The sequence below is a fragment of the Bos grunniens genome, chromosome 12, assembly GCF_055505025.1.
Source record: "Bos grunniens cultivar Pamir isolate PY7600 chromosome 12, Bosgru_T2T1.0, whole genome shotgun sequence".
Taxonomy (NCBI): domain Eukaryota; kingdom Metazoa; phylum Chordata; class Mammalia; order Artiodactyla; family Bovidae; genus Bos; species Bos grunniens.
The window spans coordinates 93121942-93139137 of record NC_141176.1 but is presented as its reverse complement, the minus strand read 5'-3'; the positions used below and the strand labels follow the sequence as shown (position 1 = coordinate 93139137).

Below are 17196 nucleotides of genomic sequence, written 5' to 3'. Positions count from 1 at the left end.
CCTGGGCCCCTGCCCACCTCTGTTGCTTTCTCTCAAATTCACACTTCTTTCTGACCTCAGATGACAGAGGAAGTCTCTAGAGAACATCCTCTCAGGTCAGTGGGGACCGCAGCTCCCACTGTGCACGTGCGTGCTCTGTTCTTCATTGGAAATGAGCCGCTGAGAGAACCAGGGAGTAAACCACACCAACCACAGAATCAACCAGTGGGAACCACAGAGGAGCTGGCAGGAACCAATGATAAATCAATAAGGATCACAGAGCAAATGACCAGGAACCATGAACCGAACAGATCACCATGGACCACAGAGAAAACCACCAGGAACCACAGACAAAACCACCAGGAACCACAGACAAAACCACTAGGAAACAAGGAACAAACCGCCAGGAACCAGGGAGGAAGCCACCACAGAGCAGAGTTAAACCAGGCTCTGCTCACACAGGTGATACCATCAGGAGGGCAGACAAAAGTCCTTAGTAAAGGGGGCGAGGCCCTTATTTACCAGATGCGAGGCCCTTAGTGACAGTGTACAAGGGCCTTCGTTACAGGATGTGAGTTGATTATCGGTGGGTCCTTATTCCTGCATTTCCTGACCAGGCAGCCCAGGGAGTAAGGAAGGTGAGTTCCCTTCCGTGATTTCTCTTTTGACTAACTGCTCAAAACAGCCCCCGACAGCAGCTCACTCCCCCTGTCGTGTAGGAGTGTTTTCCACTGCCAGTGACTGAACAGAACACTTGGAGAGTCCCTTTCCTCCTCCGCTGGGAGCCATCTGTCCTTTTCCTCCTGACGAGACACACACGGCATCTCCTTGGAGTCTGATTGCTGCTGTGCGTGGAATTGTGCTCCTACACGTGCTGCTGGTAAAAGCTGATCAGGCCCTCGTTGTCATCGATACAGACCAGAGGATGTGCCAAGACCACCCCCCAAAACAGAGGCCCTCTGCCCCCGAGGCCACAGGACAACAGTCGAGGGCACTCTGGCCATCACGCTGGGGCTGCACCGGTGGCTGGTGGCAGGCCCAGTGATGCTGCTCTATGAACAAGGCTTCGCCCCACACGCCTCCTCCCACAGCACCCCGAGGCCTCCAGAGCTGTGTGAGAGTGAAGCCTGCATGGTAGCCGCTGTCGAGGTGGGGAATGGCTGGAGGTTGGAAACCCGCAGGCACCACTCGGGGACTCTGGCACGTCCTGGGGGCCAGGCAGCTGGCCCGCCCAGTCGCTCTGGCCAGGAAACTGCAGCCAACTTCCGGGGGACCCGGATCGGGGTTAGGAAAGCTGAGGCCCCGCAGGGTCAGCTGGCTGGGTCTCCAGGGCCACAAGGAGCAGAGGACACCCAAAACGCACCCCTGGGGCCGTCGAACGTCCTGAGAGGGGCCTCGGAACGCCCTCCGTGTCATCCCGCCCCTTGCTGGTCCACGCCAGCTTCACCGCCCCCACCTAGTCAGGAGGGGGAGCCACAGACCCCACACTCCTTCAGCCCAAGCCCCCGGCCCCCGGGTCCCACCTGGGCAGCACGTCCCGGGTGAGGGCTGCCTGTGACGTGAGCCCCGCCCCGGCCAGGGCACTCGGCCTACCTGGAGGGGCAGCGGGTAGGATGAGCAGGTCGGGATGGCTGGGGGCCTGGGGCGAAAGCCCGAGCAGGCCAGGATCTGCTGGGCGGGGTCGTAGAGGACCCGAGGTGCCATGGACGGGCCGTAGGCCAGCTGGGCCAGCGGGACCTGCCACAGAGGATGGAGATGCATCAGCCGAGCCTGGCTCTGGAGAGCTCCGTCCGGCGGTCATACAGGAGACAGCCGTCATCCTGTAGAGTCCCCAGGTGACAGTGTCCACGTTCTCCCGCGGGTCTCCCTCTGACCAGAAGTAAAGCTCACCTGGGACCTGCCTCCAGAGCCCTGACAGCAGAGACCTTCGGGTGGCGAGTTAAGTGTCTCCGTTTAAGATAATTCTTCAATTATAAGACGCACTACACTTACAAGAGCATCTACTCATAGGTGTAAATTCTAAAAAGTCACTTTGCTTGCTTCTCCTAACACCCAGAGCTCTGGGTTTGCGAGAGGAAGCTATCCAGCACATAGCTTACACACAGCTGCGTCCTGTGTAATGAGTGGCCTTTCTGGGAGGTTGCCACATTCCCCAGAGAAGCTTCAGCGGTTCTATCACAAACTCAGTGAGCACAGGACCCATTCTGGGAAGCCCATTGGGCTGACCACCATCCCTGGGGACGGACCAGCCACCTCCGCCAGGCTCGCAGGGCCCGGAAGCAGACACTGTGCGCCTATGGAGTCTAACCTCCCTGTCCTCGGAGACTTGCCAGGGGAACACTCTGACCTGCAGGAGAAGCCCCCCGGAGACTTGCCAGGGGAACACTCTGACCTGCAGGAGAAGCCCCCCGGAGATTTGCCAGGGGAACACTCTGACCTGCAGGAGAAGCCCCCAAGAAGGCCCCACAGACCCTGGCCGTCCCAGGGGCAAGAGGACCAGCTGGTTGCCGAGGTTTGTGACCAAGCAGAAAGCGGGCCTGGGGTCTGCAGGGCAAAGTGGGAGCCAGGGAGAAGGGTGGTTACGGGGGCACCGGGGACTCTCGTGGTCTCCCAGGACTCATCTGGGGTCAGGAAACCTTCCAGAAACACATCACAGCTCTTGAGAGGCTCCAGGCTAAGCTGAGAGATGCGGGCGATAGCCAGTCTCCGGGGCAGCGGTAACAAGCCCCCCGTCGGCTGTTTGAGCGGGGGAGGCGCTGGGGTCTGGGCCGCGGGGGGCCATTTGGAGGTGCATTCACACTGCCTTTTCTCTAAAGCTGGGTGACGGGAGCATGGCTGCTGGTGCGGGCGGTTGTGGGCACGCCCAGGTGTCGGGGGCCTCACGTGCGGCACCTCCGGGGATGGGGGCAGTTGTGGGAGGTGCCCCACAGGATCCACTTGAGAACACAGCCTGGAGAAGCCAGTCCCCTGGGGAGGATGCCAGCCGTGGGGAGAGCCACCCAGACACTCAGGCAGGCTCTCGGGAATGCACACGGAGTCACCTGTGCCTGGGGAAGTGTAGGCCCGAGCCCCGGACCCACAGGGAGGAGGCGCTGGAATTCCGCAGGCCTCGGGCCAGGGAGGTGTGGCAAGGCCTTTGGGGATCAGGCTCCACGTCCTGCTCTGTCCCTGAGTGGGCTCAGGCCGCTCACACCTCAGGGAGGACACTCACACCTCAGGGAGGATGGGCTGAAGGGCCGAGGCTGCGGTTAGCCTGGCAGGGGCGAGAGTACTCACCGCGTCCTTGAAGGCCCCCAGGACGGCAGCAGTGATGACCCCCAGCAGCAGCCCCAGGACGTTGAGCACGGCCGAGGCCCAGAGCAGCCAGTAGAGCTGGAGCGCGTCCCGGCAGGCGCCGACGCCCACAAACTCGTGATAAACAGGGGGGCTCCGGGTGCTGCATGGCAAGGGGCACGCGTCACCTGCAGCCGTGGAGGCACTGCCTGGGTGGGCAGGGGGGGCCCAGGGCCCTCGGCAGGGAGACGCAGCAGGCAGCGGGCCCCGAGGCCGTTTTCACCTGGGAATGCCCCAGGCCTCTGAGCAGAGCAGGACACACTGCCCCGCTGGCCCCACATGGGCCCAAAACTCCAGGGGTCCTAGGCTTCGGGGGGCAGTCCCCACAGAGTGGAGATTTACCTCCAGGAACTGGACCAAACCCTGGAACAATCCCTCCAGCCTCGGGTGGGGGGCAGGGCATGAGGCTCTGAAACACCCCAGGGCTCCGCTCCTGCGTCCAGCCACTTCCCAGGGAACCGCACTGACACGCCTGCCCAGGCCCCAGGCCCGCGCCCCCTGCCCTGCCCTGCGGCCTCTCACCCCTGGCAGTCGTAGAGGTCACAGCAGTAGCAAGTGTTGCTCTTCACCTTCAGCGGACACCCACCGTTCGGGGAGTGACAGGTGACCTGCAAGCAGAGAGGCAGCCAGGCGCCCACACCTGCCCTGCCCTGCCCTCACCCTCACCCAGCTCTCTGCCCCCAAGCCGGGCAGCCGCCCCTCCCGAGTGCATGCTTCCTGACCCGCCTGGTCTTCTACCCGCTCAGGTGCAGAGGCTGGTAGGCGACACAGCCTCCCTGCTGGGGGAGGTAGGGGACCAGGTGACCAGCGCCTGCTGCTGGACGAGGTGGGGGAGAGGGCCTAGGCTCCGTGCCTCCAGGGAGGGACCTCTCCAGGTGGGAGACCCTCCAGGGAGGGACCTCTCCAGGTGGGAGACCCTTCCAGACCTCCCAGCAGCTCCATCTGACCAAGCCAGTCCCCACACCATAGAGGCCTCCCCTCCTTCCTCAGCGATTTGTGACCAGTGTCACGAGCCAAGCACCCCCATGTGGGCGGTAAGTGGAGCAGAGACCACCCAGCTGCAGAGGGAGGCTGGGGACCCTAGGGAGGACTTGTGGGGAAGAACGAGCATGAGTGAGGACCGGGACTCGGGCAATGGCCCCCACTGACCAGGACAAGGCCCCAGAGCTCCCTCCAGGAGTGCGGGCCAGGCCCTCAGAGAAGGGGTGTCCCACATGGGCAGGCAGCAGCAGGCGGCGTCCCCAGAAGCCACGAGGCCTCAACCACGCGCCTGCTCCCACCTTCTCCCCACCACCCGCCCCACACCCCTCCTGCCTGACCTCTGCACACAGCGTCAGAGGCTGTGTTTAACCAAACTGACCAATCTTCACAGACAAGACAGTGAGATAAGAGATGGCAGGACAGAGGGGGCCACACAGCCACCACACCCCCGTCGCTCCCAGAACAGATGTGAAAGCACGCTGTGTCCTCAGCCCGGGACGGCCAGCAAGCTGGGGCCCACGTAAGCACTAATTAGTCAATAAAAAGCTCATCTCAAAAGCCACACAGACTGGACAAGTGGATGCGGGGCTACTGTGAGTCCAGGGTGAAGGTGACGGCAGATGCCCCGCTCCTCACCAGACACGTGGTAAGACAGGTCACAGACACGCTGGGGCCAGGACAGTCCAACGGGGACAGGGCCATGTCCCCGGAACACAGGCTGCGGGTCAGAGAGAGGACGAGCTCTGGCCCTTACCTCCGTCTGGTGGACGTCATGTAGGTAGCCAGCTCCGCTGGAGTGGAACTGGCACCTGCCCGCCATGAGGGGCCTGGGCTCCTGGAGGGAAGTGGAAAGGGCAGCCTCAGCACAGATCGGCAGCTACCCGCAGTGAGTTCAGACCTGTCACCGCAGGCTCCAAGCCCGAAGGGGCGAGGCCATGGCCAGTGAGAGCCCCCGGGGGATGCGGCAGGAGCACCACGGCTCACCCCAGAGCCACGGAGAAGGTGGGGAATTCGGGTCTAATGGCGACTGGCCACGGTGGGGGCAAGGGGAAAGGGGGGAGGACAGCCCAGCGACCGGACAACACAAGGGCACGAAGACAGTGAGGGTCACCGAGCTGGGTTCCGCAAGAGGAAACTGAACTTTCAACAATCTCTTAAACGCACACAGCACCTGAGACCTGAACCAGGACAACCCGGGGGAGGACTCACAATGTGCCGAGCGGCGAACACGCCATCCACAACGGCGCAGCAGAAGGCCGCCACCACGCCAAAGCTGACGAACACGATGGCCGCCACCAGCTGGAAGCAGAGACAGGAGCGGCTCGGGCGCGGCGGAACCTTCCAACGCCCCCCTGCTCAGGTCCCAAGTCCCCGCGGAGCCCCGCAGCACCTCCCCGGGGTCCTCGCCTGGAACCCCGCAGCAGCTCTGCAGGGTCCTCACCCGGAACCCCACAGCAACTCTATAGGATCCTTGCGCAGGGTTCTCTCCTGGAACCCTGCGGCAGCTCCGTGGGGTCCTCACCTCCCACCATTGCTGCTGGTGACCCACCACCCTGGCCCGGATGCCCCCTCCAAGCAAGGCCTACCCGGTCACTTGCTTGTTTCATGGGGTACGGGGGGTGCAGGTACACAGGGAGCTGTCATCCCACCACACAGCCTCGTGGACAAGCCAGGGCCTCCCAGAGCCTGGCAGTTCCTTGCTGTATCAAACTCTGCTACCAAGACCCTGACTGCATTCCACAGAAAAGCCTGGGCTCAGACACAAGCGTTTCTGCAGGACGGGCTCTGGGGACCCAGGGGCCACAGGTGCCAAGGCATACAGTGGGCACCTCCGCATGCCAGGACCCAGGGGACGAGTGGGCCCTCCCCCACAGCCTGATGCGCGCCCCTGATGACCCCAAGGACGCTGCCCGCTTCCACCATGTGCCTCCTCCGATCTGACAGCACACAAGCCTCACTCTCACTCCCCGCGTTTCTATTATTCATGAGGCTAAGAACCTGTCCTCTTGTCTCAGATCGGCCATCTCTTTAACACTTTTTTTTATATTTCTTGTGAAACGATTTCAGGTTTATGAAAACAAAGAGCAAAAGTGGAAATTTCCCACGTGCCCTCCTGTTAGAGTTGCTGGTGTCAGTCCTGCACCAGGACCCCTCCAAGAGCCACGCAATCCACAACGTGAGGGCGTGTTCTCCGTCCTGGGAAGTGTGTAAAGTGACCGGAACTTTCACCCAAACTTCTGTAAAACAAGCTGCCAAGTAGAGTACGACACTCATGCACATGGCAGCTCATCTTCAGCTTCCAGAACGTGGCCAGAGGCGGCCCGCTCAGCCACGGGGCTGTCCCAAGGGGCAGGTGGCCGGGCGCCTTCCTCATGGCCCCTCCTCACTGTGCAGGTACTGGGTCTGCCCAACACCTGGCCGGAAAGCCTGCTCCAGTGGACAGGCACACAGCCTCCTGGAGGGCGCTGCACCCCCGCCGCCTCCCCCCAAGGCCCTGCAGCGTCCCCGAGCAGCAGAGCTGTCCCTAGAGATGGCTCTGCTGGGCCGGCAGGTCTGCGTGCAGCCATCACTGGACCGTCTGGGGAGTGGGTGTCTGCCCAGCCCATGTGCCTAAGCTGAGTGCTGGCCCCGGGCTGAGGACCCTGCCAGTCTCATCACAAATGGGTGTGTGAGCAGAGCTGTCATCAGGCCCGCTGCCCTGGTGAGGCCTTCGGGCACCACCTGACAACCTCACAGACCCGCGCTCCTCGTCCTGGCTGATAGCTAGCTCTGAACTGCAGTCTCCGCCAAAAGACCTTCACACCACACCTCCACCCAACTGCCTCCAGGCTTCACAGAAAGCACACAAGTTCCAAAGTACCCTGCCACGCAGGGCTGCCTGCTGCAGATGTGTAAACATGGTCTGACTCAGTTTGCACAGGTCCCCACGACCTGAACGTCCTCATCAACCTTCAGGAAACGTTAGAAGCCAGTGCTAGCATGATCACAAGTGTGATAAACCCGGCTCAGGGACAACCGCACGTGTGGAATTGCCCGAGAACCCAGGGTCCAGGCAATGGTGCTGGGAAAGACATTGGAAGTCCTCTCCTTCAAGCCCTAGGCTAGAAATAGGAAACCTGTCAGGACAAGCGTTAGGAGAGCGTCCTCTTAGCCAAGACCTGCGTGTCCTGGGCTCCGTCACAGCTCCTCATCCTTCCCAGGCCTTGTGGCCCCCTCCAGCTGCTAGTGGTTTAACATTAGCAGAAGGACCACTCACCCCTCAGAAGGTGCCTCTCCTGTGTGAGGGTGGCCAGACCCCACAGATGTTGCAGAGAGGATGTGTCTGTTGCCCTGGCAACCATAGGAAGCTCTGGGTTATGTTGTGAATGCACCTCCCTGTCCAGTCGGGGTCTCTTCTCCGAGGAGAGGGACAGCTGTTACTCAGTAGCTAGAAGGTCATCTTCGAATCTCTGCTGGGCCCACCGTCTACATTCCAACAAGGGCAGGTGATTTTAAAATGCAAATACCAAGCAGATAAGGTTGTGATATGAAGAGGGCTGCCCAGAGCTGGGTGGAGATGGGGTGCTTCGCCCCAACAACAGGGTCCAGAGAGGACACAGCCCAGCCAGGACCCAGGAAAGCGAGCACTGTGAATCCACACACTGAAAAGGAGAACGACCACAGGCCTCAGGCAAAAGCTGGAATGTGGACCCGTCTCATGCTATATACAAAATCAACTCTCAGTGGTAAAGAATCTCTCTGCAATGCAGGAGATATAAGTGAGGCAGGTTTGATCCCTGGATGGGGAAGATCTCCTGGAGGAGGGCATAGCAACCCACTCCAGTATTCTTATCTGGAGAATGCCATAGACAGAGGAGCCTCGTGGGCTACAGTCCATGGGGTCACATAGAGTCAGACACGCCTGAAGCGACTATGCAGACATGCTCAGACCAGACTTAAACGTAAGTGATAAAACTTCTAGACCTTGGGTAATCTTCATGACCTTGGAACTGGCATGAGATTCTTAGAAATGACACCAAAACATAAGCAACAAAAGAAAAAGTGAGCAAAATGGGCTTCATTAATACTGAGACAGGACTGGAAAAGGTCAGTTTTCATTCCAATCCCAAAGAAAGGCAATGCCAAAGAATGCTCAAACTACCGCACAATTGTACTCATCTCACACACTAGTAAAGTAATGCTCAAAATTCTCCAAGACAGGCTTCAGCAATATGTGAACCGTGAACTTCCAGGTGTTCAAGGTGGTTTTAGAAAAGGCAGAGGAACCAGAGATCAAATTACCAACATCCGCTGGATCATGGAAAAAGCAAGAGAGTTCCAGAAAAACATCTATTTCTGCTTTATTGACTATGCCAAAGCCTTTGACTGTGTGGATCACAATAAACCGTGGAAAATTCTGAAAGATATGGGAATACCAGACCACCTGACCTGCCTCTTGAGAAACCTATATGGAAGCAACAGTTAGAACTGGACATGGAACAACAGACTGGTTCCAAATAGGAAAAGGAGTATGTCAAGGCTGTATATTTCCACCCTGCTTATTTAACTTATATGCAGAGTACACCATGAGAAACGCTGGGCTGGATGAAGCACAAGCTGGAATCAAGACTGCCGGGAGAAATATCAATAACCTCAGATATGCAGATGACACCACCCTTATGGCAGAAAGTGAAGAGGAACTAAAGAGCCTCTTGATGCAAGTGAAAGAGGAGAGTGAAAAAGTTGGCTTAAAGCTCAACATTCAGAAAACGAAGATCATGGCATCTGATCCCATTACTTCATGGGATATAGATGGGGAAACAGCGGAAACAGTGGCTGACTTTATTTTTCTGGGCTCCGAAATTACTGCAGATGGTGACTGCAGCCATGAAATTAAAAGACACTTACTCCCTGGAAGGAAAGTTATGACCAACCTAGATAGCATATTAAAAAGCAGAGACATTACTTTGCCAACAAAAGTCCGTCTAGTCAAGGCTATGGCTTTTTCTGTGGTCATGTATGGATGTGAGAGTTGGATTGTGAAGAAAGCTGAGCACTGAAGAATTGATGCTTTTGAACTGTGGTGTTGGAGAAGACTCTTGAGAGTCCCTTGGACTGCAAGGAGATCCAGCCAGTCCGTCCTAAAGGAGATCAGTCCTGGGTGTTCATTGGAAGGACTGATGCTGAAGTTGAAACTCCAATACTTTGGCCACCTGATGCGAAGAGTTGACTCATTGGAAAAGACCCTGATGCTGGGAGGGATTGGGGGCAGGAGGAGAAGGGGACGACAGAGTATGAGATGGCTTGATGGCATCACCGACTCAATGGACATGAGTTTGAGTAAACTCCGGGAGATGGTGATGGACAGGGAGGCCTGGCATGCTGCAATTCATGCGGTTGCAAAGAGTCGGACACGACTGAGAGACTGAACTGGAACTGGAATACTGAAAACTTTTATGCCTCAAAGGACACCATCAAGAAGGTGAGAAGACACCCCAAGGATGGCTGGAGCCCCTGAAGGTCCTCTGTCAGATAAGGGACTTATGTCTGGAGTACACAGAACTGACAAGACGTGACCGAATTTAAAAATGGCCAAAGGACCTGAATAAACATTTCCCAAAAAATGATGTACAAAAACCAACCAGAACATGAAAGCAGCTCAGTGTCACTCATCAAGGAAAGACAAATCCACGACAAGCCCCGTCACACCCACCAGAGTGGCCGGCGTGAGACAGACAGCACTCGCCCTACTCTGCGGGAGCTCTGGCTGGAACCCTCTGAGGAGCTGCCAGGCTGTTTTCCAGAGAGGCGCCACCTTCCCCACATCCTCACACACCATGGGTGCCCAGTGCAGCCACTGCGGCACTGATGACGCCGCAGGAAGACGGAAGCACGTGTAGAGGCGGAAACACCAGCACCATCTGATGTGAGACGAGGCAGAAACCGCACATCCCTTCTGAACCTCACAGAGGCCTGCCACACTGAACCAGCAAAATTAACTAGCATTCTTATAGCTCTATTTCCCAAAGGGGTACATCAGCAACACAGATTCCAAATGGAAACACTCAATAAAAATCAGGTTTGTAGCACCGATCAAGGCTGGCATGCATAGCCCACAGACAGACAGCTGTGGACGTGTCCTCTGCAAAGCCCTGTGAACCACAGTCCTCCTGGCTCTGTGCTGATCCTCTCTCCCCAGTCTGGGAGAGGCTACGCGCTATCATACACCAGAGGCAGGAGAATATGCGAGGGCTCCTGACTCAAGCACAAATGCTCACACGTGCGTGGTTTTGCCTGAAGTTTATCCACAGTGACTTAAACTAGTGACCAGCCCTACACTTTTCTTCCTGTGCCCCAACCTTAGCTGCTAAGACACCACATGAAGCTGTGGGACATAACCCACAGTCCCAGGGGTGGGGCTCACTTAGACGAGGATGTGAACGGCAGCCACTCAGGCCCGAGTCTGGACTTACAGTGCAAAGCTAGGGGCTGATTCTGGGGTGCTGGGTTGGGGCAGGGCTTTCCTAGGAACACCTACAGCTAGAGCTGTGAGGGGGACGTGCCCTGCCCACATCCCACCCCCCCAGCCCCCACACTCCCCCCAACACTCCCCATCCCCACACGCCCCACCCCCACACCTCCTCTATACTCCCCCCACACGCCCCACTGCCCATATTTGAAACAACACACATTCTCACCATTTGTTTCCTGTTCTCCATCAGGTTGATGCCGATAATTCCTAAGAAAGATCCAAAGCCCAGCTGACGCCAAAGGAAAACAAGGGAGAGAGCGCTCAGGTTACAGGCCTGACAGCCTAAAGCGGACACGGAGCAGTGACCACCCACCTCAGGACATCCCATCAGAGAGCACGGCTGGCCACCCCCACCGCCAGGGCTGGAAGCACGAGTGGTGGGGATGGGGTGGGTGGTGGCTCACGCCCGACGGGTGGGCCTCTCCAGAGCCATCAAAGCCGGCGTAACAGTGAAGCTGCCGTGTTCCCAACCGTGTTCCCAACCATGTTCTCATCTTGTGTTCAAATACCTGAACTCCTACAGTGACAAACTTTTTTCTTGGGCTCCAAAATCACTGCAGACAGTGACAGCAGGCATGAAATTAAAACACACTTCCTCCTTGGAAGAAAAGCTATCAGCAACCTAGACAGCGAATTAAAAAGCACAGACATCACTTTGCTGACAAAGGTCCGTCTAGTCAAGGCTGTGGTTTTTCCAGTGGTCGTGTATGGATGTGAGAGTTGGACCATAAAGAAAGCTGAGTGCTGAAGAATCGATGCTTTTGAACTGTGGTGTTGGAGAAGACTCTTGAGAGTCCCTTGGACTGCAAGGAGATCCAACCAGTCCATCCTAAAGGAGATCAGTCCTGAATATTCATTGGAAGGGACTGATGCTGAAGCTGAAGCTCCAATACTTTGGCCACCTGATACGAAGAGCTGACTCATTTGAAAAGACCCTGATGCTGGGAAAGATTAAAGGCAGGAGGAGAAAGGGATGACAGAAGAAGAGATGGTTGGATGGCATCACTGACTCAGTGGACATCAGTTTGAGCAAACTGTGAGAGATAGTGAAAGACAGGGAAGCCTGGCGTGCTGCAGTCCATGGGGTCATAAAGAGTCGGACATTACTGAGTTGAACATATCACTGAGCTGAACACTGAGTAATGTGAACAACACATCATTGAACCGATTCTGGGAAAAGAGCATCACAGGCCCCCACCCCAACACGGAGAACATCTTCACGGGGACCCGTCCTCTGTGTCAGGGGCCAGAGAGAGGCCCGTCCCAGGGTTTCTCCTGGACCATTGGAGGAGGACGGCTGACCTGTTGGGGAGGATCAGGAAGCCGGAAGGGCTGTTCCAGACAGACAGGCTGACACCCGTCACTCAGCTGAGCAGGCGGTAACTCCCGGGACCATCCGCTCGCCCCCCGGCCTTGGCTCTTCGCCCGGGGGGCGGGTGACGTGGGTGCAGGGGGGAAACCCCCGGGCTGTGCACGTCTCAGCGCCCAGGGGTGTAGGCAGCCTCACCCCACCGTGCCCACCCCGGGGAGAACGTCTCAGTTTCTGAAGAGTGGAGTTCCAGCGACGCCGGGGCTGCTGCTCAGAGCAGTGGGAGACAAGCCCCTTGGGGACACACAGAGCGGCCTGAGACCCGGCTCTGGAGCCCACCGGACGCTGCCCGCAGCTCTGCCTGCCTGCTGGCTTCCGAGTGACCATGAGGAGCAGGCGGGGGCGGCCAGCAGGGCTGGGGCATCTCTAAGGCCATGGCACCAAACTTAATGCATAAACGTCAGACCTACCTGTGTCCATGAATGTCTTCTCTGTGAGGACATCCATGAGACAGACATGAACACACAGATGCAGTTTTCATCAGTAATTTAAAAATTCTCAAGCAGTACAGAAAGACGAGCATTTTCTTCCAAATATTGCAGTCCTGCTCCACCATCCAAGAGAGCAAAATCCCCTCCAATATAAATAAATTAAAGTACGTCTATTGTTGCCTTAAGTTCCATGTTTTCAGATTTGAAAAAAATTATCTTTCCAAAATGTTGAGGTGTTTGCACCCTCTCGCCCAATTTCTGCTTGAGACACACCCTTCGCCACAGGGTTGGAGCTGCATGTCCCCAGAAGTGATTTTCATCCTCATTTGCCTTGAACAAAGCTCATCTGTCGTGTCCACCGTTTGCCTTCAAAACCATCCTGCTGAAGCCAATTCTGCCCTGGTTGATGCCCAGGAGGCAGGTTCTCTGCAGAGCGAGGCTCTGAACACACCCGGGGCGTTCTGAAGGTGAACTCAAGGTGAGCTCCTGAGCCACCGAAGCTTGGAGAACACGGAAGACCTCCTCGCGGCTGATCCTGACGCTCTGCGGTCACCTGGAGGACACGTCCTCTCAGCCGCCAGCCCCAGCTCCCGCCGCCGTCCAGGACACAGGCCAGGAAGCCAGATTCTCGAGAGATTTCACTGAGAACACCATCCGCACAACACTGCTCGTGGGGGTTTACTCACAAAGGTAGACAGGGAGGTAGAGTAGATTCATGCAGCAGAAAGTACAGAAATAAAGAACAACACAAAGACGGAACGAGGGTGTTTGTAAAACACCTTCATCCTTGCTAAAATGGCACCAGGATCATTACTCCTCTGGACTCTTAGTGAGAAATTAAACAAGCTTCATCTTTAAGGTCTGTTCATCTCTGTGTGAGACTCCGCCCCGGGCATCGCGTCTGATAAAGGGCAATGTCACGGCGCTCCCCGAGTGCAACGCCAGCGCCGGGAGCAAACGTTACTGCCAACAGTGCACACGACCTCATAGTTCAGAGCCTTGATGACCCCGGATTTGGGGGCTGCTGTTGCCAGGTCTGGCCAGGCCGTGACTTTACCGCAGGGGGTCACTACCCAGAGGCAGAGATGTGGACCGCATCAGCTCATTTCTCTGCTAATCCCGTGCGGCCGTATCAGCGTACCTCCATCCAGGCCTCGTGGCCTCTTTTAAAGTCCAAGTCCAATTTCTGAGAGGGTTGGCTCCCTCTGGGGACCCTGGGGAGGGCCTATCACACTCCTTGGCTCCGATTCCTTTCCCTCCCCACTGCTCAGGACCCTGCACACCACGATGCAGTCAACCACCTAAACTCCCACCTCTGCGGGGCTGGGGTGGTGTGTGTCAGCACCACACGGAACCGTAGATCCTGGGCCCCCAGACCCGCCCCCAGGGACCCGACACTCACAATGATGCCGGGGTAGTAGCCGCCCACGGTCACATTCTCAGTCCTGGTGGTTGCGGCCAGGCCGACGGTCAGGATGGAGGCAGACACTGCCAGCAGAGCCCCCACAAACCACAGGGCCGTCTTCTTTCTTCTCACAAACTCTGCCGGGGGAGGACACAGGAGGAGCCGGTGGGTAAGGTGCTGGGCTCGGGGAGGGTCCCGGTACCTCGCAAGCATCCCAGCAGCTCTTGCCAGCAGCCCTCTGCTCACGGGCAGGGCCTGGGACGCACTCCCCAGGGACCGCGAGTGTCTGCCTCCATCCTCCCCGCCCCAGTCCTGAGAGCAGGGACCGCTCGCCGCCCCCTCCCATGCCCAGCCTGAGGTCTCGCCCGCTGCCTCGCTGTCACCTGGTGAACCACACAGACCCCACTGGTCCTCCTGCACGGCCGCCCTCACCCGGGCCTCCGTCAGACCGCCTACAGTGAGAACAGGAGCCTGGCCACCCTCCCCCGAGGCCCCCGCTGCACCCAGAGTGTCTTAAGCCACGGTCACCATGCACGCGTTCTGTGTCCACTTCCCTAACGCTGCCTCCCAGACAATGGGCCCTATGGGGGGTGGGCGGTGCTCTGCCTCGTTCCCCGACACCCCGTCTTGCCTAGGACGGCGCTTGCACATGGCGGGTTCTCAGTAAACACTGGGCTGGCCAAGCCCTCCCCAGGTCCCAAGTCCCCCAGCCCTCCACCCCGGCCCCAGCCCACGGCAACAGCCAGGCAGCCACTCAAGCAGGGGCCTGGTGCTCCCCAGGCCTGGACCCCACCCCAGCTCCAAGGCTGGTCGGAGGACCTCTGCACCCTGCCTGGACCAGGCCATGCAGGCTAGGCACAGCAAGGGCGCCTGCCCCCTCCCGGCCACCCATGAGTCCACGCTGCTCTGAGCTCGCCCTTGTCCCAGGCTCCACCCCAAGCCAATCCCACTCGCTGGCCCACCTCTAGGTCTCGACTTAGCACCAAACTCACAAGACATCGAATGGGAGGCGCAAAAAGTATAAAAGTGTGCAGAGCTCACCACCACCCACCTGCACATCTGCCTCCCTCTCCCTCTGTCAGCGGGGCCCATTATTGGATGTGGAAATGGGCCAGCTGAGAGGTGGCACTTCCCAGCCTCTTCTGCTGGGTAATTACATCCTCAGCAAATAGTCTCCATCTCAACAAGGGTGTCAGCTGGAACCTCCTGGAAATCTCTTAAAGGAACCATTGCCTCCGCCTTTCTCCCCTTCATCCTTCCCACAGCATGGAGTGTGAGCACAGAGACCGAGCCCCTGCAGCCATTTTGCTCTGCGAGGAAACCTCAACAAGGGAAGTCGCACCCAGAGAGAGGCAGAGCAGAAAGACAGCCCTGGCTCACCCACCTCCAAACTCTGCTTAGGTAACAGAATCACATCTCCAGACTGCAAGGCACGACTGTGGATGCCCTGGTATCTGTAGTCACAGAACTCAAGAAAGCAAGAAAGGAACCCTTCCATCACTGGCACCTCCCTCCCCCAAGCCTTGACTTCTGGGTTTCGTGTGGAACTACCTTCCCCACACGTGTCTCAGGGAAGGCAAGAAGTCTTGTTTACAATAACCATAATTGTAATACTAATAATTATTACCGTAATCAAATCTCAGTTACTCCCATCCCTACGTGGTCATCAACAACCACACAACAGAGCCAAAGACAGCCAGGCAGAGGGCCGGTGAGAGACCCGCACGGAGCCCAGCCAGGCTGGCATGTTCTGCTTGTTGCAGAGTTACCTGTCTTGATGCCTGTGACTCCAGAACAAAATGGGATGAAAGAAAAGCATGGTGCTTCTTCCCACACCAAAGTTTTCAAAATCGATGGGTTTGTATGGGTGTTCGCTGGGGAAGCAGCTGTGCATTTGACCACAACCACCATCTTAGATCTGGACCATCCCACGGACAGAGGGGCCTAGTGGGCTACAGTCCACGGGGTCACACAGAGGTGGACATGAGTGACATACATGTATACCATCTCAGATGACCGCAGTCCCCGCCAGCAGCACTCACCCGCCTCCGCTGCTCTGGACTGTGCATCTGAAGATTTACACGCTGTCTGGAGTCCAATCAGCAAAGCTGAACGGCAGGCCAAGGCCATGCCACCCAAAACCAGATTGTCACATACTCAGAAATAAATTACCCAAAACCCTGAGTCAACGTGCTGACTCAGAATCGCTTGGTCAGCCTGGGAACACTGCTCCACCCACCGGCCTGGCTGGGCGAAGCTCTCCAGAAGGTCACTCCGTTCCGGAGGCCCTCCACCCTTCACCTGCCCTTTCACTGCTATTTTCCGATAATTCTTATTACAAATATATAAGGCCTGTTAGGGTGAACCATTGAGAGGAGTGTCCACAGCACGCACAGCCCAGGTGTGAGCGGACGAGGCCCACCTTTGGGCCCAGCGGGCCCGGGGTCCCCGCGGAGGGCTTCCCCTCATTCACTGCTGTTCGCTGCATCGTCCTGGCACAGTCACAAGCATGCAGAAGCAATCACTTATTTTTCCTGGCATATTTAAAGCCTGAAACCAAGGATTCAAGTAGAAGCTGGTTTCCCCCGGAGACTGAAAGGTCAGCGGTTATGACTGATCTGGGGTGTCTTGTAGGGGGAAGAGATCATGGGAAGGCAAAGCCACTTTGACAATGGGTGAGTGAGAGAAAGAAAGTTCCCTCCCCACGGGCGACACCCTGTCCTGGGTGATTAACTTTAGCATGGCAGGTACATTGAAATAAAGGACGCAAAAGTTAAAAACACATCTTCTACGGTTTGGAAAATTAACGACGCTGTTACCTTGGACACTGACGTGACAACCACACCAGTGACACAGGGCTCTCCAGCAGCCAGAGGGGCCCTCTAGCCTCCGCCCTGCCCACCTGGCCCGGGGCTCACCTCTCCTACGTGCTGGCCACCCTGCCCGGCCCCGAGCCCCATAGGGGAGCCCACAGCCGTGCTGTGTCCTGGGCAGTGCTCGCCCTCGACCACTCTTCCCGAGGGCCCAGACCAATCTCGGTTGTAAAGCATATTTTAAGAGCAGGAAGATGCCGGAAACAAAATTTTATGGGACTAAGTGTTTGACGAAATTATCAAATGCCCTCCTCCTCAGAGGGCTTTGCTATTTTTACTATTTTAATGCATTATAGGTTCGTTATGCTCAAAAT

General features: G+C 57.2%; 1 protein-coding gene across 32 annotated transcripts in view; it reads right to left on the bottom strand.

Moving 5' to 3' along the window:
* TMEM255B (transmembrane protein 255B) overlaps positions 1-17196 on the bottom strand; it is a 36253-nt gene that overhangs the window by 16493 nt on the left and 2564 nt on the right. For 3 of the 32 annotated variants that reach the window (XM_086330729.1, XM_086330730.1, XM_086330749.1), the window contains exons 1-8: positions 12584-13870; positions 11314-11426; positions 10971-11011; positions 5503-5592; positions 5048-5128; positions 3835-3920; positions 3256-3415; positions 1573-1716 (exon numbers count right to left, since the gene is read on the bottom strand). In XM_086330729.1, the coding sequence (XP_086186855.1) occupies positions 1573-1716; positions 3256-3415; positions 3835-3920; positions 5048-5128; positions 5503-5592; positions 10971-11011; positions 11314-11426; positions 12584-12729 (861 nt within the window). In that variant the 5' untranslated portion in view covers positions 12730-13870. Of the gene's footprint in view, positions 1-1572; positions 1717-3255; positions 3416-3834; positions 3921-5047; positions 5129-5502; positions 5593-7549; positions 7624-10970; positions 11034-11313; positions 11427-12106; positions 14238-17196 lie in introns of those variants that run through there. The other 29 variants (XM_086330733.1, XM_086330732.1, XM_086330752.1 and 26 more) reach the window with 24 other exon arrangements.